The sequence below is a fragment of the Sparus aurata genome, chromosome 16 (genome assembly GCF_900880675.1).
Source record: "Sparus aurata chromosome 16, fSpaAur1.1, whole genome shotgun sequence".
NCBI classification, from domain to species: domain Eukaryota; kingdom Metazoa; phylum Chordata; class Actinopteri; order Spariformes; family Sparidae; genus Sparus; species Sparus aurata.
In genome coordinates, this window is record NC_044202.1 from 6,293,163 (window position 1) to 6,319,853 (window position 26,691).

At 45.6% G+C, this 26,691-nt stretch overlaps 1 protein-coding gene across 6 annotated transcripts in view; it reads left to right on the forward strand.

Annotated features, from left to right (window-relative positions):
• The first annotated feature begins 2,377 nt into the window (after nucleotides 1-2,377).
• nin (ninein (GSK3B interacting protein)) overlaps nucleotides 2,378-26,691 on the forward strand; it is a 28,591-nt gene continuing 4,277 nt past the window's right edge. For 2 of the 6 annotated variants that reach the window (XM_030443605.1, XM_030443609.1), the window contains exons 1-27: nucleotides 2,378-2,899; nucleotides 10,248-10,460; nucleotides 11,326-11,419; nucleotides 12,470-12,642; nucleotides 15,272-15,317; nucleotides 15,400-15,575; nucleotides 15,741-15,887; nucleotides 16,082-16,249; nucleotides 16,402-16,538; nucleotides 16,703-16,843; nucleotides 16,976-17,150; nucleotides 17,302-17,412; nucleotides 17,516-17,605; nucleotides 17,690-17,825; nucleotides 17,970-18,091; nucleotides 18,223-19,349; nucleotides 19,611-21,785; nucleotides 22,109-22,207; nucleotides 22,292-22,361; nucleotides 22,830-22,997; nucleotides 23,101-23,217; nucleotides 23,455-23,568; nucleotides 23,701-23,847; nucleotides 23,998-24,177; nucleotides 24,268-24,402; nucleotides 24,504-24,605; nucleotides 25,687-25,779. In XM_030443605.1, the coding sequence (XP_030299465.1) occupies nucleotides 2,816-2,899; nucleotides 10,248-10,460; nucleotides 11,326-11,419; nucleotides 12,470-12,642; nucleotides 15,272-15,317; nucleotides 15,400-15,575; nucleotides 15,741-15,887; nucleotides 16,082-16,249; nucleotides 16,402-16,538; nucleotides 16,703-16,843; nucleotides 16,976-17,150; nucleotides 17,302-17,412; nucleotides 17,516-17,605; nucleotides 17,690-17,825; nucleotides 17,970-18,091; nucleotides 18,223-19,349; nucleotides 19,611-21,785; nucleotides 22,109-22,207; nucleotides 22,292-22,361; nucleotides 22,830-22,997; nucleotides 23,101-23,217; nucleotides 23,455-23,568; nucleotides 23,701-23,847; nucleotides 23,998-24,177; nucleotides 24,268-24,402; nucleotides 24,504-24,605; nucleotides 25,687-25,779 (6,540 nt within the window). In that variant the 5' untranslated portion in view covers nucleotides 2,378-2,815. Of the gene's footprint in view, nucleotides 2,900-6,103; nucleotides 6,409-9,666; nucleotides 9,860-10,247; nucleotides 10,461-11,325; nucleotides 11,420-12,469; nucleotides 12,643-15,271; nucleotides 15,318-15,399; nucleotides 15,576-15,740; nucleotides 15,888-16,081; nucleotides 16,250-16,401; nucleotides 16,539-16,702; nucleotides 16,844-16,975; nucleotides 17,151-17,301; nucleotides 17,413-17,515; nucleotides 17,606-17,689; nucleotides 17,826-17,969; nucleotides 18,092-18,222; nucleotides 19,350-19,610; nucleotides 21,786-22,108; nucleotides 22,208-22,291; nucleotides 22,362-22,829; nucleotides 22,998-23,100; nucleotides 23,218-23,454; nucleotides 23,569-23,700; nucleotides 23,848-23,997; nucleotides 24,178-24,267; nucleotides 24,403-24,503; nucleotides 24,606-25,686; nucleotides 25,780-26,691 lie in introns of those variants that run through there. The other 4 variants (XM_030443607.1, XM_030443608.1, XM_030443606.1 and 1 more) reach the window with 4 other exon arrangements.

Genomic DNA, 26,691 nt, shown 5'->3' on the forward strand with positions numbered 1-26,691 from the left:
TCTGGAGGAACACAGAAATATTCAGCAATTTCCCGTTTACCGTAATAACACACGAATGCTTGAAGAACAGAAATGTTTGTCTGGTCAACTTCGGGAGTGATGAAATTCAAAACAGTGGCACTGAAGGAGGACACAGAAGCGACATTTGTCTACAGTGTGATGCTTGTAATAAATAGCAGTTTAAGGAGCCAAATTGGGAGAAAAAGGAAATGTAAAAAAAAAAGTGATTTAAAAAATACACTTTTCATCTTGAACTTCAGAAAACAATGTATTCCAACTAAAGATAGGTGTATGAAAAGTGAAAAAAAAAAAAAAAAGATCTGAATTTGAAAACAATAAAACTCCAAACCTAAAACCTCAAATATGAAAATATTTATGAGACTAAAACATGAAAATAAATTCAATCTCAAAACTTAAACTGTCACTTTAAAATTGAATTTTTTCCACTAACTATTTTACTTTTACATTAACAAACCTTTTGGCCCTGACCCTGATTTGGCTCCATATCAGTTGAGATAAAGTAGTAAAGTTGTGTAAAACATGTAAAATATGCGCTGATGGCTCAGTGATACTCTCATATAAACATCATTTTGTGGATTCAAATCTTCTCTAAATCTTGTCAACTTGTCCTAAAATTCTTGTATCTACGTCTCCCGTAAACATTTGTTGTAGCCGTAACAAGAAGAAGCTCCTCATGTTTTAGGATTTGCGTTTGTTCTGAGACTAGATAAAATGTGGACAGCTGTGTTTTCATGATAAACAGCCTGCGGCGCTGCAGGAAGACAAGAATGTACCTGGCCTCACCTTAGCGAGCGGATGGTTGGCTGCGACTTCTACAATTCTTGTGAACGGAGCTTCGAGGATCACGGCATCAACGACCGACCCTGATATTAAAGACGGGGCATCAAATTCAGATTAAATGTGTCGATTGGTTTATTAGATGTATATCTTTGCCCTCCTGGTGCAGTTGAGTCTACATGATTTATGTATTAAAGGCCTCTGAAGACTTTAACCCACCTTGCTCTTGTACTTTCAGTGCAGTGTTGGTCGCCACCCTACAAGAAAACAGAAAAAAAAAAAAAAGTAGTGGTAAGTTTGACAGATTTCGTACTCAGTTACAGGTGAGAACGTCTGGAGAGAAAACTGACCCGGTGCCGAGCGAGTGTCCCCACAGACAGACAAATCCTCCCCCGCTCTGGTTCTTGGCCCACTGGTACAGATAGAGCGTGTCACGGGTCAGTCCAGCTTCACTGGGCTCCCCGGTCGAGTCTCCAAAGCCTCAAAAGAAGACATGTGACCTGTAAAAATCATGACTTCATCCGGACCGTACTGTATTTCGGGTTCTCTAAATGTCTAAATCCAAACATGCTACTTTGTCACAGATATCGAGAATCGGAAAATTGATTTGATTTAACGCACGTTTCACAGCTGAAGTCCCTGAAAACCAAAAATGAGACTCTGAAACTCTGAAATCAGTTAAATATTTCAATTTTTACAAATGTAATCCCATTAAAGTTCACAAAAAAATGCATTCAATTTAAAGTTATTTCACTTGTATAGCACTTTTAATGACCCTTGTTCTGTCATTTTATGTTCCAGCCAGATCACTAAGATCACCTCCACCGCTTTATCTTTTAAATGTGTCCCATAAAAGTGTTTCTTATGTGACAATACTTCCTGCCACTGGATATAAGAACTGCTCTCTCTCTCTCTCTCTGGATGTTTTAAAAGGAAATTAAAAACTTTCTTTTAAAAATCTGGCTTTAAATTTCCATTAATGTCGTACCGTTTTTAAGTTTTCATCATCGGTTTTAATATTATTTTCTGTCCCTGTTGATTATTTTATTTCATTTTATTGACTCTTATCTTTTGATCTTTAACATCATATTGTTTTCATTGTGATTTTTAGTCGTGCATTGTTTTTTCTATCCTCAATCAACTTTGTTATGTGAATCACTTTGGGCTGCATGTTCGTATAAAAGGTCCTATATGAATAAAGTTGGGATATATTTTGAGCCGTTCAAGAGGCCGCCGGGTCCTCAGAACCACAAAAGGAACAGGAGTTGAGATTAAATTAAAAGATTAGAGTTGTGTTCAGAACATCTCTTCTCATCTCACCTCTGTAGTCTATAGACAGGACGTGGTATCCCGCTGCACTTAAATCCTGCAACACACAAAAATACAAATTTGCATCTGAAGTCAAAACAATTCGCAGAACCTGGACCCTCTTTAGAAAAACAGACACCGTACCTTCACCAGCTTCACTCTGTGACTCATGGCCCTGCAGAAATGACAGGAGAACATGAATGAATGCAAACAAACAACCGAGCGGCGTTCAGACTCGTTCACTCCGAGCCCACAAGCCCCTGCGTTCATTGTGCCTGCGATGAACTCGGGGGCCTCTGATACCCACTCGACTCCATTAGGATCAATTCAAGGGCCTGTACCCCGCCGCTCGTCCCACCTGGTCCCTGTGTTGCCATGGAGATAGATAATAACAGGACGGCCGTCTCCAAGAGTCTCCCGGTGCCACTCAGGGCTTCTCCCTGCGGCCTCCTCCCATTGGCTGGCAGGGAGCGTATGCCTGTGAGACACAAAGAGAAAGAGAGAGAGGGGGGAAACACTGAGTGAGGTAAACAAACACGCCTGTGTTTCGAGATGCCCAGCAGGTTTTGTTCCCAGTGCTCTCTTGTAGATAAGTGCGTAGACTCCGGTTCTATTCATGCACTTGAAGGGACGTAAAAGAGGAAACCCGAAGAAATGACCCACCAGACTCCCACTGAGACGCCCTCCTCCGGGTTGAGGTAGAAGTTACATGTGTGGTTCAGCAAGTGTTCGGGCCGGTCGAGATCCACGAAGAATGGCAACCTCACTGTGGCAGATAAAGAGAAGACACAAGGTCAGTGTGATTTATTTACAGTAGGATGTTTTTATCTTAATCTATAATACTGTATCGCATCGTATCGTGTCTTATGTTGCAATATATTGTATTGTGTCGAATCAGATCATATGATATCGTTTACATGATTCTGCATCCTCTTGGGTTGTGTTCAATAATTTTACATATCTGTTATAATTTTGTACCATAATATATCGAATTGCATTGTTTTTGTTTCATATCGTAACGCACCGTATATCGTATACTGTGTCATATCATAGGCATCATGCTATATAATATTGTCTCATATCATATATAATAATTTCAAGGGTGTCTGTGGCTCAGGGTTAGAGCCAGCGTCTTGTTATTGGACGGTCGCTGGTTCGATTCCCCTGGTCTGCATGTCTAAATGTCCTTGGGCAAGACAGTGAACCCCAAACTGCTCCTGATGTGCTGGTCGGCACCTTGCATGGCAGCCACCACCATCAATGAATGAATGAATGAATTACTTTAAGTTGCTTTGGCAAAAGCGTCTGTGAAATGCCCTAAATTAAATTTCATCTAATATTTTGTGTTATGTATCATATTGCACCATATTATACAACGGCGAACGTCAACGTATTGTATATAATATCATATCGCATTGTCATTTTGAAACATTTCGTATCATGTCACATTGTAATATTTCATATGACATCAAATAGCATTACTTTTTGTATCGAATAGTGCTATAACACACTGCATATTATGGCTGCAGTTTCATGTCATATCACTTTTTATCATAATGTATCGTATAGCATCGTACCCAGCTGCAACGTATAGTATAACATGTCAGATCGGATGGTTTTGTATCATATTATAGTGTAATGTATCATATTGAATCGTTTTGATGTCTTATCACATTGTATCATATCATTTTGCATCCTATTATATCAAACCACAGCGTATCATATCGTATATCACTTTACGCAAGACAAAGGTATCCGTAACCGTCTATAATAATCTATAACTAAACAGAAAGTAGTCGTTATTACAGCTGCAGTATGAAACATTATTCGTTATTTCAGTTGTGATTTGCTAATCTGGGTATAAATGATTGTGACATCAGACAAACAAAGATCCCATGTGATGACCACATCTATTGATTTCCCTCACGTCATCAATCCTTAACTGTCTCACACCATAATGTTCAGGGATGTGAGTCTGATCTTTACTGATGCTGACTGATTGGAATCTGTGAAACAATGCAGCTGATGTCATTTAAACGTCACATTGTTTGTCTGTTTTTGTAGCACGCTGCATTTTTGTTTTGCTGCTCAGAACTCAGGACTCCACTTAATAACACAGAACCAGGACATTGTGCATGACCCAGTTTCTCACAGCAGCATTACTTTTGCTCTACCAACCACTGAATAAACACACATTACTTACCCAAGTGAGCATATATGGCGTGTCCCAGTATCCAGGGGAACAGGTAGAGAAGGACGGGCACTGACACATACACAGTGATCACAAATGACAGAGCTCTCTTCATTCTCGCCTCAGATTAAACTGTTTCCCCTCCTGCAGCAAGAAAAACCAGAGTGTTTCCCTCCTTCTGCTTCCTTGTTTCAGCCGTGAGACTGAGGGAGGATCCTGCAGAGCTCCTCTCCTGACAGCAGGAGCATTGTGAAACACACAGGCTGGAGGTCAATGTTCAAGTGAAGCTGATCAGATCCGCTGCTGCTATTGGTTCACACTGCACACTGAGATCCAAACATTAAGTAAATGAGTAAATGGGTCAATTATCGGGCCACAGATAAAAGCATGACGCGCGTCCGAGCACGCAGAAAAGACGTTTTTACAAGTGACGTCACGACAGAAACACAAATTCATCACAGAGAGCAAGAAAAAATAAACACAAGAGCGAGAAGAAACATCTGATGATAGAAGAGTCTTTACCATGGAGACAGTCGAGACCGAACAGAATCCCCCGAGCGGACATGACGCCACAGTCAGTGCAAGGCATTGTGGGTAGTTGAGTTGTTTTTACATAACAAAGTAGATGCATACATTTTTATGCTTGCATGAATATTTTCATACATATCTCTTTATAGTCATTAAAGATTCACTGATTTAAAGATTACTTACTCAAGTTAAAATAATACCACCAAATATTCTGATACATGCAAATTACAACATATCAGGCAACATAGACCCCCCAGCATCAAACTGGAGTCATTGATACCAAATTCATGAAGATTTATGTTCCCTGAGAATGTAGCAAAAATGTAAAAAAATAAATAAATAAATAAATAAATAAAAAAAGTAAAATTAAACTAAGTAATTGAAATAAAAAATCTCACATTGATAAAGTAAAATAATTCCAGGATCTGTCACTTTATCCAGATCTGCACCAAAAGTTAACGGACATTAGTGAAAATCTGACCTCTTTGGTGCAGGAAAGAAAAATGCACAAACAATGCAATTTAGCTACTAAGTGACCTCATTGGAGACAAGGAACTTCTTGACTTGAGCAATGTTTCAGATGATATGGACCTTCTGCTGGAGCCACCAAAGGCTTTATATGACTTTTTTCACACATGCAGAAGTTCTGTCATTACAGCATAAAGTCATGCATCATGTTATCAGTGTCTCATTCTGAGATCCTGGAGGAGTTTTTGTCATTTTTACTATTTTTCACTAGATGGGGCAATTTACCCTCATGCTATTTCCCTTGTGACCTGTAGGGGGCTTTACCTCATAATGAAACTTCACTTCACTATTAGTTAGCATTTGGGATGTATTAATTCATATTGCATACATTTTGGCAAAGGTGTTGGTAATTTTTTTCTTTTAAATGAAGAAAACATTTTTTTTTTTCCATATAAACCTATATATGAAAAAAAATATATATGGATAAAAAAGTGTTTTTTAATTTAAATATGTTTTCTTATATATGCATTAAACAAAAAAAAATAGTTTCCATACATATACATATATAGAAAAATAAAAATATATTTAAAAAAAAAAAAAGTTTTAAACGAAAAAAAATACAAAATTCACATGTTTTTATAATATATAAATATAATATATATGTGAACAAACTGGTATCTTAATGGTTGATATACATTCTGGGTAACTGTTATATTTTGGATCAGTTTCATGAGGGTCATCTGGGTATTTCCTCCGGCTCAGTGCCGGTTCGGTCCACACGGGGCCAGCAGTCAGGCCGCTGCAGGCTCTCGGTCACCGCCTCTTCCTCTAACAGCCGCTTTTCAAAATCCGCTGCAAACTGAGAGGAGGATGTTACACAGCCGAGGACACAAAGCAGCCAGCACACCATCAGACTGACCGCTGCTGTTTGAGACTCCAACAAAACCCTCAAACGAGTCTCCATCTTCACGCGTAAAGACGCATCTGTGTGCGTGCAGAGGATCATCGGCTCCGCGGGAGAAATGTTGTAAAAGTTTATTTTACACCCGCGTTTAGTTTATCACGAAATTCCACTTGGAGAAGGAGCCAAGTGTCGCCCAAGTTCGGAGACTGTGGTGAGTGTTTCTCTGTTTCTTTTCCTCTTCTGGGGCTTTATCATGGTTTTTTTTTATATTCTCCAAACTCCTGGATGATGTTCGCCGACAACAATCCGGACAGAACCATTTCCTCCCGACATGCATCATCGCCAGGACGCAGTCGGAGAGTTAGAGGAGCAGACTGCATTCAGACTGAACTGTGGAGTGTTTTCAATGGGAGATGTGAGCTCATTTACTCAAGTGTTTCCTGCTTAAATCCTCTGTGGACTTTGAAAATACTCAAGTTTATTTGTCTCTCCACATCCTAAAGGAAACTGAAAATGATCTCACCAGAGCTTTAAAGTGAAGAATAAGACGAGATTGAGATCATTGAATTGAGCTTTGAGAGTTTGAAAGTGGGGTAAGTGTTTTAAACAACATGAATGCAGTTACCAAAGGCTGGATACCAAACTTTGCATCCAATACACTTAAATTATGGGCATATGGTGAGTCGGGGGTTCATTTTTTGCACAAAAGTCATAGAAATTGGAGGATTAGAGCAATTCCAAGCCTAATATTGACTTCAGTTTGGTGTGTTTCACAGGAGGAGATGATTGGCACACAATTATTAGAAATATGACCATTAAATGTGCAAACTAAGGCCTCACAGTCAAGTAAATGTTGTTTATACAGCCCACAATCACAGTCACATCGTCTCTGTGGGCTTTACAATGTGCACAGTGAACAACATCCTCCGTCTGCAGACCCTCTATTCAAATAAGGACGAATTCCCTTGGAAAAAAAATGGACAGGTTGCGTTTAAAAATGTGTGTACATCAACTGCAACGTCTCAACTCCTAAATATTGACATTGGTACTGAAAGGCAAGCGTGCTTCTGAAGCATATATGTCTTCATAATGTCATTCTATCAAAAGGCAATAAGGGATAATATTAAAATCAATAGAGACATCAGTTTGCTTATTATAATGCAAGAAACTTCCTTCTGTTCCATCTTTTATTCCAAGATGTCCCACAAAAACGTGGCTTGGCGAGGCAGATATCAGGGGGAAAGTTTAGACATCTTCACTTTTTCAGGTTGACATCTGTTGCTGATGATTAGTAAGCAGACCAGAGCCAGTGAAGGCAGGGACGGTGCGGGGGATTAACCTCCTGCTTGTGACCTGGACTGAGTGATTCTTTGGCCGCAGCAGCTGTCAAACCACCGTGAGCCACCGCGGCCGAGCAGAGCCGAGCCGAGCCGAGCCGAGCAGGAGGGCCACCGGGATAATTGGCTCAGTCAGAGAGCGCAGAGTGAACCAGTGCAGCATCACAGGCAAAGTGTTGTGGGCTGGAGTGTTGTGATTCCCACAGTGTTTGTCATCTAGACGAGCTGCTGCAATGCTGAGCCGTGATCTCCTTGCTTTTTTCATAGGCCGCTCAGTTGTGCAGATGCAGAATACTGATTTGGTTTTTGTGCCCATTGTCTGCGGTGAATGGGGACCCCCGAGTCTGGGGTGTGGGGGAGACACCTGGCCCGAGAGGCTTGATGATCTCGCTGAGAGCAGCTGGAAAGGCCGGGGTCAGGAGGGGCTCTTTGTATAGACGTTCGGGCCTCGAACTGGGAAGTTTTCAGCTCATCGGATATAATGATGTGATCTTAATTTCGAACTTGATTCACAAGGTCTGATGGTGCTGTGTGGTTTCAGCAGCACAGTGTGAGTATGTGCAACGTCAAGTAAAACGAATGACTTTTATGTTGCTTTAATCAGATGGAAAAATAGTGCAATTCTCATTTTCCATCATTAATATACAAGAGATGTCCGTCTAATATAATGTAGTTAATCTGATTGAAGGGTTTCTGGGTACGTGGGAGCTACAGAGAACCACCAGTCACAATCATTCTTGAACATACATTGCAACATAGCTATTTTTCCAGCTCTAATATTGAGATTGTTGCATCATAACTTTCATTTACCGGGTGAAAAACTATTAAAATCATGACGATGTGACATTTGTTGGGGTCTATACCAAACAAACTTGTTTTCCTAGATCTGGAGAAAATGATTTGTAGGCCAGGACGTCTCTGCAGCACTGCAGTATGCATTTGTAACACATTTTACCTTTTAATCATTACAACTGCACCTTCTGCAGTTTGCTCTTGGCTATAATTTGATAATGTTTGGATTCATTGTGCAGCTCTACAGCATGCATGTCATGCATATGTTTGAACAAAGTGAGGTTAGATGACAAAGAAAGAAGACTCCTGATTTATCCATCGTACAATGAGGGATACAAGTTCCTCCAACTGCAAAAAAGCCAGAATTTAGCATGAAAACAGCTTATAATAAAAGAACATAAAGGTCATAAAAATCAGCTGCAATTCAGGAAAGCAAAAAAAGAAGAAACAATACCGACACTGTGAACATCCGACTGGTGCCAGCAGTCCCAACACTTTTGTACTGTGCAGAAATGTGATTCAGTATTTGGAACGTAACGTTTGTGGAAAATGTCCATCATTAAAAATAGCAGCAGGTGAACTGTGCTCAGCTGTCTTTGCTATTTCCATCACGTTAACTCACTTTTACCTTCGTTAAGCTCCAGGTGGCTGAACCGGGCTGTTCCGTCTATGAGTTATGTCATTGCTTAAGTTCGTCAGACTGCATCTTTTCTGGTTTCGACCCGTGGAGACCTCTCTGGTTCATCACGCTTCCTGAAGAATCACCTGGGTTCATTCTTTGTGTGTTTTTAGTTGAGAGACACTGGTTGTGGCCTTTTGTGTTTGGGCTGAGCTCCAGAAGACTCCAGACTTCCGTTCGGGGCCACAAACCGGTGTTGCTCTCCGTCAAATGGCTCTCATTGTTATGCTGTTACAGCTATGATGCATCTAAATAGGAAGTTTGACAACTTTGTCCTCGTGTTTGTAACCGACGCTGCTGCCAGTGATCGTTGGCTGGAGGCTTCGGTGTTACTTTGGTCAATTAGTTCCTGGCTGCTTGTTCCACTTGGTTCGGTGCCACTGTGCCGTCTTTGTCCTTGGTCTTTATCCACAGTGTGTGGAGCATTTTAGTCTAACAATGTCAAACATGCAGCTTTCTGTCTGTTTCTGCCTCATTAACTTGAGCCTTGTTATTGTCAGCCTTTAGAAAATAAAATAAGAAACCCTTACATTTGGGTATCACGGCTGTTTTTTACACCACATCAAACTGTGTTTACAAGGCGAAGTTTTCCTCTCGTGGTCGCCTCGATGGAATAACGTGGATCATGAAACGGCCCAGCTAAAAGAGAGAGTCATGGTCGCTGTCACTTGGCTGCGTCCGTCAATTTTTACCTGATTGTCTAATCGTTCTAATTGGATTAGCCAAAGCCTGCAGCACAAACGGCAGTGGAGCGGTGTGTCGGTAGCTCAGTCGCTCAGTCGTTCAGTCGACACTCTCAGATGAAGGCGCTGGCGGGGATGCAGGCTGTCGAGATAAATGCCTCCACCCTGTTTGTGAGTATCTTTTAGCCGTGACCGGGCACATTATGGTGCGAGGAGATTTTAACTTCTTGCTCTTGTTTTGATTTTGATGGATAGAGTTTTATTTGCTTAATGATTGGGATTTTTAAGTTGAATTTTGCTCTCGTTACACCTAATCTTCATTTGGTACAACAGGTACAAATACATGTTTTACTTAATTCAAATAGCAGCCTGACCAACAAGAAATCACACTAACTACAACTGTTGAATAACAAAAATCTGCCTAATTTCGGGCACATGAGTGAGACCAATGAAAATGTTTGTTTCTGGATACGTGTGCAACCCAAATATCCGAACCCTGGAGCTTTGCATCCGTTGAAATGTGAAGGAAAGTTTGATTTTTCTCTCCCTGTTCTCTCAGGGCAGGGTGCTGTCCTGTGGGATGGATGACGCCCAAGAGCAGGACCAGTACGAGGAGCGCCTGAAAGAAGTTTTCAACAGCTTTGACGCCAGCGGCTGCGGCTCGCTGTGCCCGGAGGAGCTGTCTGACCTCTGCCTGTCTCTGCACCTGGATGATGCCACGCCGGCTCTGCTCCAAACGCTGCTGCAGAAGCAGGACCGCCTCACTGCCAGGGTATGTTTATTCCTACCCTTACGATGCGCATGTGCGTCGTGGCCTTTTGGCTTTCCTGCGTGGAGGATCCTTTGAATTTGGCCCGGCGCCTGTGTCGAGCCACTCCAGCTCTCAGGTCTTTGTGTCTCCGGGCTCGCTGGTGCTTTGTTAGCCGTCTTGTTGAGGAGAAAATGTGGCCCCCCCATCACCACCATCGTGATCCCAGGTGTCTGTCGTCAGGACAACAGAGCCAGCTAATCACCAGTCACAGATGCATTTGTTTGAGTGTGCTCCTTGTGAAGATGCATGATATAAAGAGGACACCGGTCTGATCTGAACAACCGGACCTCAGCTTGTATAAAATGCAGATTCGCTGGATCTCCGGTGTGACGTCTGGGATGAGGACGAGGTGTATTCCAAAACTGCTCCACACTTTTGCATAAACTTGTGTTTGTATGTAAGCGTGTGGACAGACGGATGGCTATTGTTTTGCCTGTCAGGGGGAAGGTGGGCGGGGGTGAATGTTAGCAGAGGGCCGGTGAACTGATCGCCAACAATAAAGTCAACAACAAAAAAAAAAAAGGACGAAGAAAACGCACAAAAAGCCGGCAGCCGCCCGCCTCGACGCACAATGCAAATCAGCATATTCAGGGTTAGCAGCTGTTGATTCTTGAAGTGTGACCTCCGCTGCTCCTGCTCAGCGCACCCTCCTCCACCCCGACACCAAGGAAACACCCAGCCTCCACCCGGCACACTGGGAATTGCATCCGGCCTGAGGAATTTCATGAACTTCTTGCTTCACGTGCCGAGCATCGCTTGCATCTCACCACATTCGGTTTATAACAAAAACTGCATTTTTTTTTTTTTTCTTCATTCTTTGTTTCAGGTTGACTTCGACCAGTTCAAGAATGCGCTCATTCTGGTGTTGTCATCAACCATCGAGCCGGCTCAGGAAGAACAGGAGACGGTGTCCACGCAAGGTAACGTCTGAATTCTGTCGTCCTGAAGAGATTTCATGTCTTTCATGTCAGGCTGGAAACAGGCGCAAAGCACGGAGCTATGTCAGTAACATCGGTTTATTATTAACTCTAAGGAGGCTTGTTCCATTCAGTCATGAAGGTGACTTGTGAATCAGTGCTACAGCCCACATGCTGAGTCAGCGGTAAATCTACATACAGGGCCACGGAGCCAAAAGCGTCGGCCCAAAGCCAATTAGCAGGTGAACTATTTGCACCGTCATGGTGTGACCGGTGGCAGGGTTTGTTATTGTGCGGACACGGCTGACGCGACACGACATGTTTAATCTTTCTTGTTTTCGTGAATGACTATTTCCTCCTGCTGGTTCGTGCATCATTTTAGCTGTGGTATTTTATGTCTTTAAGGCAGCACCTCACAGTGGTGGTCACACAAGACAGATGACAGAACATGTTGTTTGGTCTAGAGCTGATTTAATATTTCATGTGTTGAAAGTGGTAGTGTAGTTAAACTCATGATAACTTCCTGTGAAACTTTAATATATAAATAACTCCGACTATCTCAAAGTTTGCAGATGCTGCGCTTGTTTAGTCAAGGAAAGCAAACACACTCATTTCCCAGATACTGATAAACTGCCAATAACGTAATATTTCCAATATGTGGCCAATCATTTATTAGTCTGGTATAAATCGTGTAACCCTATTTTGGACTCCTGTTTAGATAAAAGTAGAAATCTGAAGCCCTACATATACATGTTCAAGACTAAATGATTAACCTGCCGCTGGTAAACCTTCTGTGAATTTCTCTGACGTTTTCTCTTCAGCTGACTCTCTGTCAACCTTTCAGTTTGACTCTGACTCTTTCAATCAAACAAATGGGAACATGTGGCTGCTGAAGAGTCTTTGGTCATCAGTTTTACAGAAGTCGTTTTGGAGAAGTATCGGCTGAAGGCAGATATGAGTCATGGGATATATCCTCTGTTTTGTATTTAGCAATGGGGCTCTGTTGTGCGCTTTGACTTATTTTGACGGTTTCTTGTCGTCGTATCTCCTCAGAGTCTCCTGAGATCCAACCAAAGTTCGTGAAGGGCAGTAAGCGCTACGGCCGCCGCTCCACGCCGGAGTTCATCGAGCCTATTTCGGACTTGTCCGAAGTTGGAACTGCAAATCCGGAGGAGCAGGAGGATCTGGAGGACAACTATGACTCGGCCGTTCCCAGAAAGCGTGAGGTAAAAAGGCTAAGAGCGAGCGCTGTCCTGAACCTCCAGACACAAGGATGCCATCCTTATCGCCTCCTGTCCTGGCATGCACTGAGTTTCTCAGCAGCAGCAGCCACTGACGGGCGGCGAGGCGTTTATTCTCGGCTAATCAGCTTAGTGGCATGCAGGGCAGAGCCTGATATGTAATGTAGGTGTTCAAACGCAGGAGGTTCTGTTCAAGGCTCTGCTCATTGCATAACAACACAGCACTGTCTGTAAATAACACTGTGGGCATAATTACTGTTAAATAAGTCTCCAGTAATGACGGTGTAAAAGCGGTGTTTGTGTGGCGTCAGTGTTGACCTGTCAGTGTGTCCTGATGTGATTGGTTGAGTTGGACTTTGCCTGAGCGTTCACGCCGGCGGTGAAGTGGTGGTCAAGGCAACAACGCAGCGATTCAGGAATTTTCTTTCAGATCTGAGATTTAAGAAAAAAAGAAGAGCGACAGGCGCTGATTGGACTGTTTTATGGTTGTCAGTGTTTCCCCTTTATTTAAGATTGGCAGCAGGAGCCTCCCATTGTCTGGACAGGACGCGCTGCTGTGTCAGAGCTGTATACAGCGTCAGTTCAGTCTCTGCACGGTTCCTCTGCCTGATCTTCTTGGATAATCCCCGCCGCTGACACAGAGAGCCGTTTGACATACGTACGCAGGTCTAAGCTCGCAGTCTGCACGTCCACGGCCTGCGACGGAAACAACAGCAACAGCAAGATGTCCGGTGATGTGGAGCCGGGCCGTACTGATAATTCATGGTTTGGTTGTCGAAACAGAAACTTGTTGTCAGAGGTGCAAAACAATCAGTAACACAGCTTCTCAGATGTGAGAATTGTAAGATTTGTCTTTGGTTTTGGACCATTTGGTTGCATTAAACAGGCAATTCGACGACATCACCTTGGGCATTAACTCTTAAAGACCTTCTTGGGCGCCTGACTTGCCTGTATTTGCCTTGTTTTGTTGTCTTGCCTTATTCTAACAGTCAGCTTCATGCATCATTTGATTTGGGAGAACTTGTGAACTCCGTCAGAACCACAGGAAGTTGTGTTTTTTTTTATGTCTTAATTTTTATCTTAAGCAACTTACAGCAATTTATTGTAATATTATCCCAGCGATTTCCTCTGGACTTTACTGACCATCACCTTTTGACCTAGAAGAAGAAACTATGTGGCTTTCCTTGATGAGTCATTGCTGCAGCTTGTTGTGGTGTGATCACGTTCACTATGGCCAAACAGAACACATCTCTGAGAAGCTGCTAAAAACTCGGCTGATAAAGCATATGGACCGGATTAACACTTCAAAAGTCATTACACACTTCAGAACAATAGTTATTTTTAGCTGCTGCCGGCTGTCTTGGTCTTAGAGGATGAAGAAGAAGAAATCTATCACTGTTTTTTGACATCTTACTTACTAAACGACTAAATTTATAGCTTGAAAAAAGGGCTTGAACTATTAATATTTGCTGGAACTACTGGTTTCTGCCAAGTAAAAGACTGACCTTTTTAGTGAACAGGTTGATTTTTCATATAGGCGGCAGGTATAATATATGTGCTGCAGCGGAATAAATCACGACAAAGAAAAGTCCCCACTGAAAGGGTTTAATGACGGCCGGTTCAGCTTGTGCACGGATGGATGTGTTGATATTCTGCGTATTGTCTGCGGCCCTCGCTCCGCCCCAGATGCCTTCCATCCAAGACAAACGCTATCGGAGACACTGAACTGAAGCGTGTCTCGCGTGTTGACTAATCTACGCCGCAACAATGCAGCGATGTCCGGCCCGGGGACCAGCAGATGGGGATGGGTCAGGGGGCTCTGCTGCAGAGGGGGTGACTGCAGGCCTGGTGCTGTGGGAGGAGGAGGAGGAGGAGGATCGGGGTGTAGCACTGTGACAGAGGAACAATGAGAACCCCACCACCCCCACCCTCACGGATGCCTTTGCACCATGTATCAAAACGCCACTTGCAGGATCCCATCTGTTCTTCATTCCCTCACTGTTTGCCTCCCAAACAATAGAGTGGTTTGGTTGGCTGGGACTGGGCAGGGGAACAGTGGGTTCCCTACAAAATAAAAGCCCTGCTCTTTTTTATATTTCATGACGATCACAAAAAACTTTCAGATCTTAAAACTTTGCTGCAGTTTTAATTTAAGTTTTTTTTTTAGATTTTTTAACTTCAGAAAGTGTTTAATTTTCAGCAACATCTTATAATTTCTGCAGTTGCAACTTTAGTTTAGAAAGGATACCACAATCAAATATCCCCACAGGTTTATGTTCTCATGTGTTGACAGTACAAACATGTTTTTTTTAAATGAGGCCAGGTTGAATATGGGTGTAAAGAGGGTGCAGTCCTGGGTGGGGGTGTGGGTGGGGGCTGTCTGACAAAAAAAACACAACAGAGCTTTTGTAAGGGCACGAATAGCAAATCAGGAATGTGGGTAATAACCAGGCCGAGTGTGTCTGGGAGTGACACACTTTGTTTACCTCTTGTCTTTTCCAACATATTAATCATTATGTGTTATTTTCGCTCTTGTGCATCATTTAAAAACAAAACCACCTGTTAGTTATTTAAAGTTTTGCCTCTTTAACCTCTGTGTTTTTGTCTCTCACAGCGCTGGAACGCTCACGAAGCGAACACAGAGGAATATGAAGCAGAAGGTACGTTACGTCAAATCTCTTTCGGAAAAAATTGACTTTGAGTGTTCGTTACAACCTGATCACCCTTCTACCTCGTGTGCAGGTCAGATGCATCTCTGGAACCCCGATGAGCCGAGCACGCCCCGGGGATCCGTCGCCTCCCTGTCGGCCTGTCTGGAGGAGAGGCTGCGCGAGGCGTGCGGCGAGCTGGCGATCCCGTGGACCGGATGTGCCGGACACGCTGAACTGCTCGCTCTCTGTGAACACCTGGGCCTGGAGGTGAGGATCAAAATCAACAGATGGCCTTGTTTGATCTCACTTGTTTGAATCAATTCATCAAGAAATCAATCGATAAAAATGGCACACATAAGCTGAACGTCGTAAAGAACACGCCCGCTCGCTCTGTCAGCAGTAACTACAGAAACATCTACATTTGTCTTTCAGGTCAACATGGATGTGCTCCAGAGTCTGACCGGCGACGGAGTGATGAACGTTCAGGAGTTTGTTTCCAGGGTTCTGAACCAAAACAAACCCCCGACACCATCCGCCTCCACCCCCTACAGACAGCTCAAACGGCACCACTCCACCCAGGTACGAACGTGTTTGTAGAGCTCATGTGGGAAAATTCATGTCTTTTAATACATTATTTGTTTGTTATAGCTTTAGAATAGTTTCCTACTGTGTCAAAGATCTGTAATTTGAATCCTGTTAACAAATTACACCTAAATGAGGAAGTTGGATCATGATGAATCTCCAATAAAAACATGTTGTTTCCCTGCGTGCAGCCCTTTGATGAGGGAGGTCGGAGGATAGCCACTCCATCAGCCCTAACGAGCACCATCGGGATGCGTCTCTTCTCCACCCTCGACGACGGAACCGGTTTCACTCCAGTCGAACACATTCTGGACGCCTGGTTGGAGGAGGGCATAGAAAACAGCACAGAGATCCTGCAGGTGACGCACTGCACTCACTCTGTTGAATAAGACTGTTGGACTTTAGTCTTCACTCATTTGTGCATTTTGAAAGAGACAGCTACGATGAACAGTAGTCAGATTGTAAAAAAAGACAAATACTGCAAGCGATTTCTTTTCCTTTTTATTTGCAGGCTTTGAATTTCGACCTCGATGGAAAACTGAGTCTTGGTGATCTCACCATGGCGCTTGAGAACGAGCTGCTCGTTGCTAAGAATGGGATTCACCAGGCGGCACTGGCAAGCTTCAAAGCTGAGATTAGATATCTCCTGTGAGTGTGACTCATCATTCCAAGCCAAACGCCGTTTATATTGGATTAACTAAATTTAGAATCATTGCGAAGCTGTTATTCTGAAACAAAAACCCGCGGGATTTACAGTCGGTTTGTTTCTGTCGCGTGTAAATCTCTGTTGTTGTTGTTTCTCCTCCTGGCAGAGAGCGAGTCGACAGGGAACTCAGGGAGAAGGAGAAAATCCGATCGGACCTGGAGAAAGCTGAGAAACTCAAAGCTCAGCTCGCCGCTGAGGTGGATGAGCATCACTCTGCGATCGAGCACACGAATAACCTCAACCTCAGGTAATTTTAACCGTCAGATTGCGTCACCAGATGTTTTTTAAGCTGTTTGTGCAGCTCAGTGGACGGAGGCATGCTGGACAACAGAGTATATTTGGTTCGCTCGGGATAACAGTGTTCTCTGAACGCCTACAGGAAGCTTGAACAGGAGCACAAAGAGAAGCTAGCAGCGATGCGCTCCGAGCTGATGCAGGAGATGGACCAGCTCCAGCAGCAGGCCGGCCTGCAGCGAGAGGAGCTGGAAGCAGAGGTCCAGAAGATCCGGGAGGATGAGTCCTTTCTCCGGGATCACCTCTCCATCTCTGTGAAGGTACCGAAGACTTTTCTGCTGATGTGTCTCGTTCACAGTCGTAGCTTTTGTGATTTTATGTAGTTTATTAATGCACAAAGCTTCATATTTCCTCACCAAACGGTGCATCTTCTTGTCTTAAATATTTGCCGTCGTTATCTTTTATTTTTAGGAAAACAGACGTCTGGAAATGGAGTTGCTGGACAACGCTGAAAAACTGATGGAGGCTCAAAACCAGATTGCAAAACTCCAGACGGTTGTGGACAACATTACGAAAGAAAAGGTAGCGAGACGTTTTATGCACAGGCTCTTTTTTTTGCTTGTGTCTGATTTACTTTCTGCTTCCTGTGCAGCAGGCTACTAACAAATGATCTTATTGTCTTCAGTTTGGAGACCTGGACCCCGGCAGCGCCGACCTCTTCCTCCAAGAGGAACGGATTAAACAGCTACGTAGCAGCTATGAAGCTCAGTACAGGGTAAGTGCATGTATAAATCTAGGAAGAATTTATTATTTGTATTCAAAACGCACGTGTTTGACTAACGCTGCTGTCATCTGGTAGGAGCTGCAGGACCGTATTGACGAGCTGCAGTCAGAGCTGCAGGAGTTCCACAGTCTCGGGCGAGTTCACCCGTCCTGCAACAAACCTCTCTCTGAGGAGCTGGAGAGTAAAAGCCCCGGCATGGAGTCCGATCCAGGTAGGCCTAATGAGGACCTGCAAGACGCACGCAGTCCCCGGAGAGCTCATTACTGAGCGCTAACTGCATGTGTTCGGGACAACAACCTGTACATAGAAACGCTGTCGAATGACGTCAGCTTCACCCGCGTCTGACTTTTCGCAGGTATCGGTTCGGAGGAGGTTCAGCCGTTCAGCATGAGCCTGGAAGCGGAGATGATGCTGGAGCAGCTGAAGGAGCAGCACCTGCAGGAGATGGAGGACCTGCGAAATCAGCTCGAAAGCAAGGTGAGTCTGGGAGATACCTCTGCAGGACTCCTACTTTATTCCCCATCGTTGTGGAACCGAGTCGATCCAAACCATCCCGCAATCAAAATGCTGTTGATTCAGACGATCCCGTATTCTTTATATCGCCACAGATCACCGAATTTGACAAGATGGTGGAAAAGCAGAGGGCGACCCACGAGGACCAGAAGGCTGCTTTAGCCCTCCAGTACCAGCGGGAGGTCCAGGCCTTGAAGGAGGAGGTGGTCAGCGTTCAGAACCAGGCGCAGGAGCTCCAGAGCCAGCTCGAGCAGGCGGAGCTGGAGAGGACCGGCCTGGAGCAGACGCAGGCCGAGGAGAGGGAAGAGCTGGAGAACCTGCAGGAGGAGGAAGTGGGAGCTCTCAGGCAACAGCTGCTGGAGGCCCACATCTACACCGCCGACCTGGAGGAGCAGCTGAAGACCCTCGAGGCCCAGCAGGCGGAGAGGGACGAAAACCTCGCCAGTGCGACGGAGGAGCTGAAGAAACGGCACGCCATCGAGATCGAGAAACTGGAAGAGGAGCGCGAAACGGTTCTTGAAGCCAAACTGGAAGAGGAGAGGAAGAAACTGCAGGAAGAAAAGGCCGAGGTGGAGAAGAGACTGTTGGACGACGGTGAGAGAGAGAGGGAGCGGCTGCAACAAAGCCATGAGGATGAGCTGAAGGCCAGGCTAGAGGAGGCGAAGGCGAGGTTCGAGGAGGAGCGTGGCGAGGTCGTACAGAGGCTGACGGAGCAGTGGCGGAAAGAGAGGGCTCAGCTGGACGAGCAGAATAATGAGTCTCTGCAGGTGCTGCTGGAGGAGGAGATGTTGAGACTTGTCAGGGAGCAGGAAGGGAAGGAGAGCGAGCTGAGGGAGCGGTGGGAGAGCGAACGAGCCCGGCTTCAGGAGCGCCACGAGGAGGCCGTGCTGGAGCGGGTGCTGCACGAGCGGTCGCAGCTGCAGGAGCAGTTCGAGCAGAGGGAGAGGAGGCTGAGGGCGGAGTGGGAGAAGGAGAGGCTGCAGCTCGAGGAGGACTACGAGGGGATGCTGCAGGAGAGGCTGAGCGAGGAGAGGGAGAAGTTTGAGGCGGAGAGAGAGGAGGAGGAGGAGAAGAGGCTGGAGTCGCTGCTGGCGGAGGAGAGGGCTCGGCTGGAGCAGAGCCACCGCGAGGCGACGAAGCTGCTGACCGCCAAACACACCGAGGAGAGGGACGCTCTGAGCGGCATGCTGGACAAACTACGAGACGACATCGCTCAGGAGAGGTGAGACTTTTCAGATTTTTTTTAATCATAGTAAGTCTTTAAAAGTGAAACTTGCTTTGCTCTTAAACAGGAAATAAATTTTTTTTTGTCTTGCAAGAATAAGATGAGAACATTAATGATGTAATGTGCCTTATTTGATTATGAAGCCACAATGAGCACATGAGCCGACTTCCCAAAATATCACATTAATCCCTTTTAAATCATCTATTCTATAACGATGTTTGCTGTGCTGTTGCTGTAACGTTAAATGACCACGTACAGGAGCGACATCGAGGTCAGCTTCTCCCAGAGAATCAGGGAAGTGGAAGATCGTTTCGCGGGCGATCAGGACTCTGTCGCGAGGCGCTTTCAGGCCGACGTTCTGAAACTCGAACAGCACTACCAGAGTGAGCTGAAGGCCCTCTCTGAGAGCCACACCGAGCAGAAGCTCCGCTGGGAGGCTCAGCTGCAGGAGGCCCTCGAGAACGCTGAGGGACAAAGAAGAAGGATGGAGGAGAGCGTGGAGCAGGAAAGGGAGAGGCTGGATCAGCAGTGGAAGACGGAACAGCGCGAGCTAGAACGGCTTCACAAGGAGGAGGCGGAAGAACTCGCGAGGAAGAACCGGCAACTGCAAAATGAGTTGGAGGAGTTCATCAGCAGGGCTCAGACCAAAGAGATCGAGCTGAGCAGGCAGCTGAACGACCTCCACAGCCGGCTTCAGGAGAGCCTGGAGACCAAAGACGAGCTTCTCGCTCAGTCCGAGAAGAAGGCGCTCGAGCTGGAGCTCCTGCTGAATCAAACCGTGGAGGATTTCAAGCAGGAGAGGGAAGAGCTTCTGAGCAGCCAGTCGGAGCTCGAGGCGAAAAACGGCGAGCTGCTGTCCATTTCTGAGAGGCAGATCAGCGAGAGGATCGAGCTGCTGACGGAGCGCGATGACCTGAGGATGAAGATCGAGGAGCTGGAGGCGCTGCTGAAACAGGCGGCGGTGGACTTTGAGCTGGAGAGGAAGGAGCTACAGGAACATGTAACCGTTCTTGAGGAGAAGCTGAAAGATAATCCGGAGAATGAGAGAGACGTGCTGAAAATCAGAATTAAAGAGCTGGAGATGGAATTGAGTCGGGTTTCGTCTCCTGCAGTAAAGTCAAGGCAGGAATCGTGTTTCGTACCCCCCGAAATCTGTCTCAATGATGCTGCTATCCTCGGACAAGATGTCGACGTGGAGATTATAACGGAGGAAGTAAAGATGGATCCAACCGAAAGCGACAGACACGATGCGCAAAAATGCGTGAGTGAGAGTGATGAGGCATGGCCCGAGAGCGCCCAGGAAGCCGGAGGAGAGCCACATGCCGGCTGTTGTTCCGCAGACATCAGACGCGGTGACCCAGATGAAAAGAGTTCGAATGCTGTATCCGAAATCCAAACCGTTTCCCCAGAGATGCCATGTGATGCCGCCCCGTCCCTCGAGGCGCTCGAAGGTGAAGACGCCGTTGAAGTCGGTGAGAAAACAGCAGCTCTGGGATCATGTGAGGAGGGAAACAAACCTCAAGATGCCCCGGCTGCGGACAATGAAAGAAGTTACCGTGACGATGTGCCGTGTCATGGGACTGTGGTCGATCCCTCGGTGCTGGAGGAGATGGGTGACCCGGGTGAGCCGTCTCCGGTGGGTGCTGAGGTTACTTGTTCAGCAGAGAACTCCCACGGCCGCGAACAAGAGGATGAACTTGTGTCCGACTCGGATTGCGAACGGTTAACCGCTGAGATAAAGGACGATTATCTGGAAAGTCCGGAGGATGAAGAGGCCGACTGGGAGGAGAGGGAATATTCTCTCCTGAAGCTGCAGGCGTTGTATAGCACCGCGACGGAGGAGAACGTCCTCCTGCACGAGAAGATCTCCCTGCTTCAACAGAAGACGGAAATACTGGAGAACCTCCTGGCCCACAACAGTGAAAAGCTCAAAACTGGCCATCAGATATTGGAGGAGAACTACAGCCTCAAAGTCAACATGCTTCTCCTGATGGAGCACGTCAAAGAGCTGCAGGTGAAGGCCTTAAAGACGACGGAGCTCCAGATCAGATACGAGGACTGCGTGTGCGAGAACGCCAAGCTGAAAGACCAAAACGGGGAACTCGAAAAGAGAGTTTGGAGCCTCGAAGGCAAGATGAACTTCTTCCTCGATTTCCAAGATCATTCCAAGATTTCGCTGGCGGACGACATCAGCAGGATGAGAGGGGAGAACAGTAGGCTCTCCGAGTTGTTCAGCGAGCTGGAGAGGCAGCAGAGCCCCGCAGAGGAGGCTCTCCTGGATCTGACCGGTCCGCTGGAGGTGAAAGATCAGGCGGCGACCGACCTGGAGGAGCGCTGTGAGGAGTTTGAGAAGGGGAACACCAGCCTCCGCCGAGCCATCACAGAGCTGCAGGACAAGTCGCAGACACTAAACGAAGCGACGCAGGCTCATAGGTAACGTGGAGAGAAAAACACTAGGAAGCAGTCCCTCCGTGTCTCCTGTGGCTTCCCCCGTCCCCGTGGTGTGTTTTTGAGTCATAGGAGCGCTCCTCCTTTTTGTTTCCAGTCACAACGTAGAGCCGTTCGTCCCACCTGTGATTAGGATCCCTCAACCCCTTCGTGCGACTCAACAGATCTTGAGCTCTTGTGCTGTTTTGATCCCTGTAGATCACAAGTGGGACTTGAAATCATAGAATGAGATCCAAGTGACTGTGATATCAGTTCTATTTCCACCGAATTATTATTTCTTTTTCTGATGAAGTTTTGTCTGATTTTAGATCTGAGGCCAGTCGTCTCGCCGAAGAAAATGGCGTCCTCAGGCAGAGGCTTGCTGCGTTGAAGGAGGAGGACTTGAAAGAGACCCGGGAAGAGTTGATGTAAGAAACAATTCATCAGTCAGCCAACAGACACCTCTGTTTCGTTGTCGGCATGTAACATTTTCACCCCATTTTTGATTTTAGGCAAAAATTGGTGCACTTAAAGAAGGGGAATATCGCGGCTCAGAAGGCGGCGGAGAATTTCAAGAAACAGGTACTGTAGTAACTCATGAAAACAACAGGCTACGTTCATGCTAGCAGCTCTGTGAGGCTGAACTTGAGCTCAGTGCAAACGGCGGTGGCGACATGATAATAAGCCCACATCAACACCACCAACGTTCACCATGTTATGCTGCGTTCCAGTCAAAGACAGAGGTTGCAATTTCTGTCGTTGAAATGTCCAACTTGTGACCTTCTGACCCTGATTTCTTTAGACTGTTGGTGAGCTAACTTTGCTTAGCACCAAACACACAAAGAAGGCAAAGGAGAATGTCTTCAGGTTGTTAAAGTATTGGGCATGTTAAAGTTCTGACCTGATGATGGCGCCAAATCACCAAATTGTAGTAAAAAGAAAATGCATCCTGTGCTTGTCGAGACATTTCTCTAAAAAAAAAACAGAACCTGATCTTTGCAAAAATGTCTTCGTACAGTTAAATCACTCACTTCATCTCCTCGTCTGCAGATTTCAGAGCTGCTCTTGCAGAGCCGGCAGCTGGAGGACGAGAACGGGATGCTGTCGGAGAAAGACGCCCGAAACATCGCTGTGATGGAGGATCTGCGACAGCAGCTGGCAGAGCTGATAACGGAGAACGACAGGAGGGAGAGCGTCCTCGCTGACGAGAAAAACGAGGTAAGCGGTGTTTGACGACGGGCGGGCGGGCGGTGGTGGTCTTCGTCGTCCTGGTGTCGAGTTAGTTGTAGCGAGTAGTTAATCCGTGGTTGTCTTGTGTTAGCTGGCAGCTTGTGTCTCTGCTCTGGAGGCAGAGCTGACCAAAGCTCTGGAGGAGACGGCACAGCTGGAGGACAGGAATACCCAGCTGTCACAGCAGCTCTCTGGCCTCAGAGAGAAGGTGAGCATCAGGCCATGGACACTTTGATTGACCTAACATGAACACTAGCAAAGCATGACACGACCAAAAACATAACCACCACCTCAACTAACACCATGACATGACTAGAAAAGAAACACCTTCTGGCCTGAAAGCCCCTTCGATCTGCTGAGATAACTTGTGGTGCTCTAGCTTGAGCAGTGAAGGTCAATATGACGAAATGTTTTATTATAACTGTGGTCATCTTCTGGTTTTCAGGCTGCCGGCTTCGACTTGATGGAGAGTCAGCTCAGCCACGTGATGGACGAGCGGAAGTGTGCGGATAAGGAATCTCTGGGCCTCCGCAACCAGCTAGACGAAGCCGAAGACAGGGTGAGAGTCTGCTCTAAACCACAGAATCGTCTCTATGTTGGATCATGCATAGTTCATTTTTGACTTGCGTAGTCCTAGAACAAGTTGAAACAGTGTCACTCAGGACCAAATGCATTCCTCTCTCCACTCCAGGTGAAGACGGTGGAAGAAACTCTCCAGGCTGTGAACCACCAAAGCGTCCGTCTCAAGTCGGACCTCCGTGTCCTGCAGCAGGAGAGGGACTCCCTCAAACATGACGTGGCAGTGCTACACAAACAGCTGCAGAATGTCAACGATAGGGTGAGATTTTCTGACGTTTTAGCGCAGAAATGATGAAAAACTTAAAACAGTCTTTGGCATTTTTTGCAAGTGATGTTGAAAGATGAAAAGGGAGCACAGCTTTGCCCAGTTTGCTCTGCAGACCTTGACGTGTGCCTTCATTCATCACAGAACCACGTTCTGGAGAGGGCCCTGCACTCGAGTGGCCTCCAGAGTAAGACCAAGAAGCGCTACAGAGACGAGATGTCTCGGCTGATGGAGCAGGATCACCAGATGCTCAGGCAGGAGAACGAGCGGCTGCAGGCGGAAGTGCGCAACGTCAAAGACGACCTGGTGCAGTCCAGAGAAAAGGTGAGAAAAGAGGACGACGGCAAACTGTGGTGAAGTCCGTAAACCTCCCCTCTCTGTCGCTAATCTATCAGCGCTTTATTTTATCTGCAGGTCCGTCAGCTCGATGCGACCGTCCTGTCCCTGAAGCAGCACAAACAGCAGAGCCAGGCCTCCCTGGTGAAGGCCTTGGAGCAGGAGAACGCCTCCCTGAAGCAGGAGCTCGAGGCAAAGAAAGAACTCACCAGGGTACAAATCTGTCCAGATAAGCTTTTATCATTCTTCTTCTAAATATGCCGATTATGTGGCGACTGCTCAAATTCTTATTAGATTTGCTCCGTGTGTTTCAGGGCCGTGAAGCGGGACAAGGAGAGTCGGAGGTGGAGAAACTCCAGCAAGAAAACGAGGCACTCAAAACCCAAATGGCCCGATTGTCCACACAGCTGCTAGATGTAGGTCACGGCGCCGACGTTTTTCCTTTTTTATTCGAGTGGTTTTCATTATCATAAATATACATTGATTTTAATAATTAATTTACATTTAGACTTCTTTGCTTTCTTTCTGGTTATGTTCACTGTTTCTGGTTGCAACTTTTGTGCTTACCTTAAATCTACTTTTTGTGGTTTTCTCTTAGAAGAATGAAATTGGAGCACATGATTAGATTTTTTTTATTTTTTGTATTTCAATGTTGCAAAAACAAAGCAATACTGACGCTTTGCAAAACACACAGATTGAGAAATGATCCCCTTACATCAGTGTTTTGTTTGGCACAGTCGCACATAATAAGTGAAGTCTGTACTTCACTCGTATTTACTGACATTATCCCTTTTAGAAACTTTGTCAAGGCTTCGCGTAACATCACCAGTTCTTCGGCAGCCGCATTAATAATATAGATTAGAGTTGTTTTGCCCACTTTCTGCACGTGTTGGAAGAATAAATACACATTTGCGGCTCGTTCAGACCCAGTAACAGATGCTTTGCGGCTGTAGTTGAACATGACGACCTTTGTTGCTCATAACCTAGTGTGTCATCACTCATTTTTAACATCAGTAAACGGGAGACTATCTCATAGCACACATTTTCATCTTATCATGAGCCGCGATCAGAGTTCAAACTTGTTCAGCTGTCTGACAACAGCAAACACACAATACAATACATTAAAACACCAAATCACTAATAATGCAGATTCACATGGAACTCATTTTATCACATGACCTCTTTGTTTGGTGAGCTATGGTCTGTTATTTGTGGTGGAGTCCTCTGAACATCCTCTGTAATGATTACAAATTACAAGAAGGCCCCAGGTCGTACTGTTCTAGTACGAATAGGGCAAAAAACAGACAACAACAGTAGAAAACAGGGATGAAATCGTCCTATAATTATAATAATTAGTGTTTTAGAGATGATCTGTTTATAGTACATGTTTGTATGTATGAGGGGGTGACGGAGGATTAGATTATTGTTAATTAAAGTATATATTTCTCTTAAGAACAGTGTCGCTCTCTTCTCTTACTCTTTTTCTACTTTGTTCAGTCGTTTCAGGCTCAGCTGGTCGAACTTCTGCCTCCGTCGCCTCACAGGATGCCCCGGGGACAACATCGCGGTGACGATCCGGGCAACATGCAGGTACAGTGCAACCCGATCCCTCCCTGATGGCAGCAGTCAGGCAAACATACGCTTAATTTACAGGATAAACATTAAGAGCTCGTGAGCCTGCTTTGAAATTCAACACAGTGCCATTGCATCACTGCACAGTTTGGTGTCGCACTCATCTCTCACTGTCATCGTTTTGTTTTGTAGCCACAGTTACCGCACTGTCACAGTTACCATTACTTCATAATTAATGACTGTATGGAGGGAATCATGACCTACATCTTATGTTTTGGGATATAATGGGAGTTGAGCGTAAATACACCCAGTGTGTTTCTGTCATACTGATTTCTCGAACACCTGCGCTGAGTGTCATTTTGTTTCTCATGACCTTTATGTTGCATGTTATGTGAATGCTGGGTGTGCGGTGCTTCTCGTCTTGGTGCTCGTCATAGATCCGTCTGTCCTCATCTCCTCATGTCGTGTGTGTAGTGTTTACTTTCTGGGTTTGGTATTTAGTCTGTGGTGCCTGTGTGTTTTCTGCGTCGTGTTTTTCCGAACTCGCCGTCATTATTTAATTTTCCATCTTGGGACTGAAGGTAGTCGCGGCGGTGACATCATCTGGGTGTGGTCCTGGTGGCTGTTTTTCCATTTGTCACCTTGTGTTAGAGTCCTACGGCACGAACCTCCATCGCTCCCTGAGTAGATAAACATAGTTTATCTGTAAATGGAGGAGTCATCCCACTGTTGGTGTGTTTTAATAGCATCTGACCTTCTGCTGTGTCACTTACATCTGCGGCATGACAATACTAGTTATCACCAGATTATGATGAATGTAGAATCTGTGGTTATTTATGAGTATTTCTTATTTATTTATAAAACATTGGATGAATTTTGTGTATGTAGCAGCCGTAGAAACCTGTGTGAATAGGGCTGGGTTTAAAAACA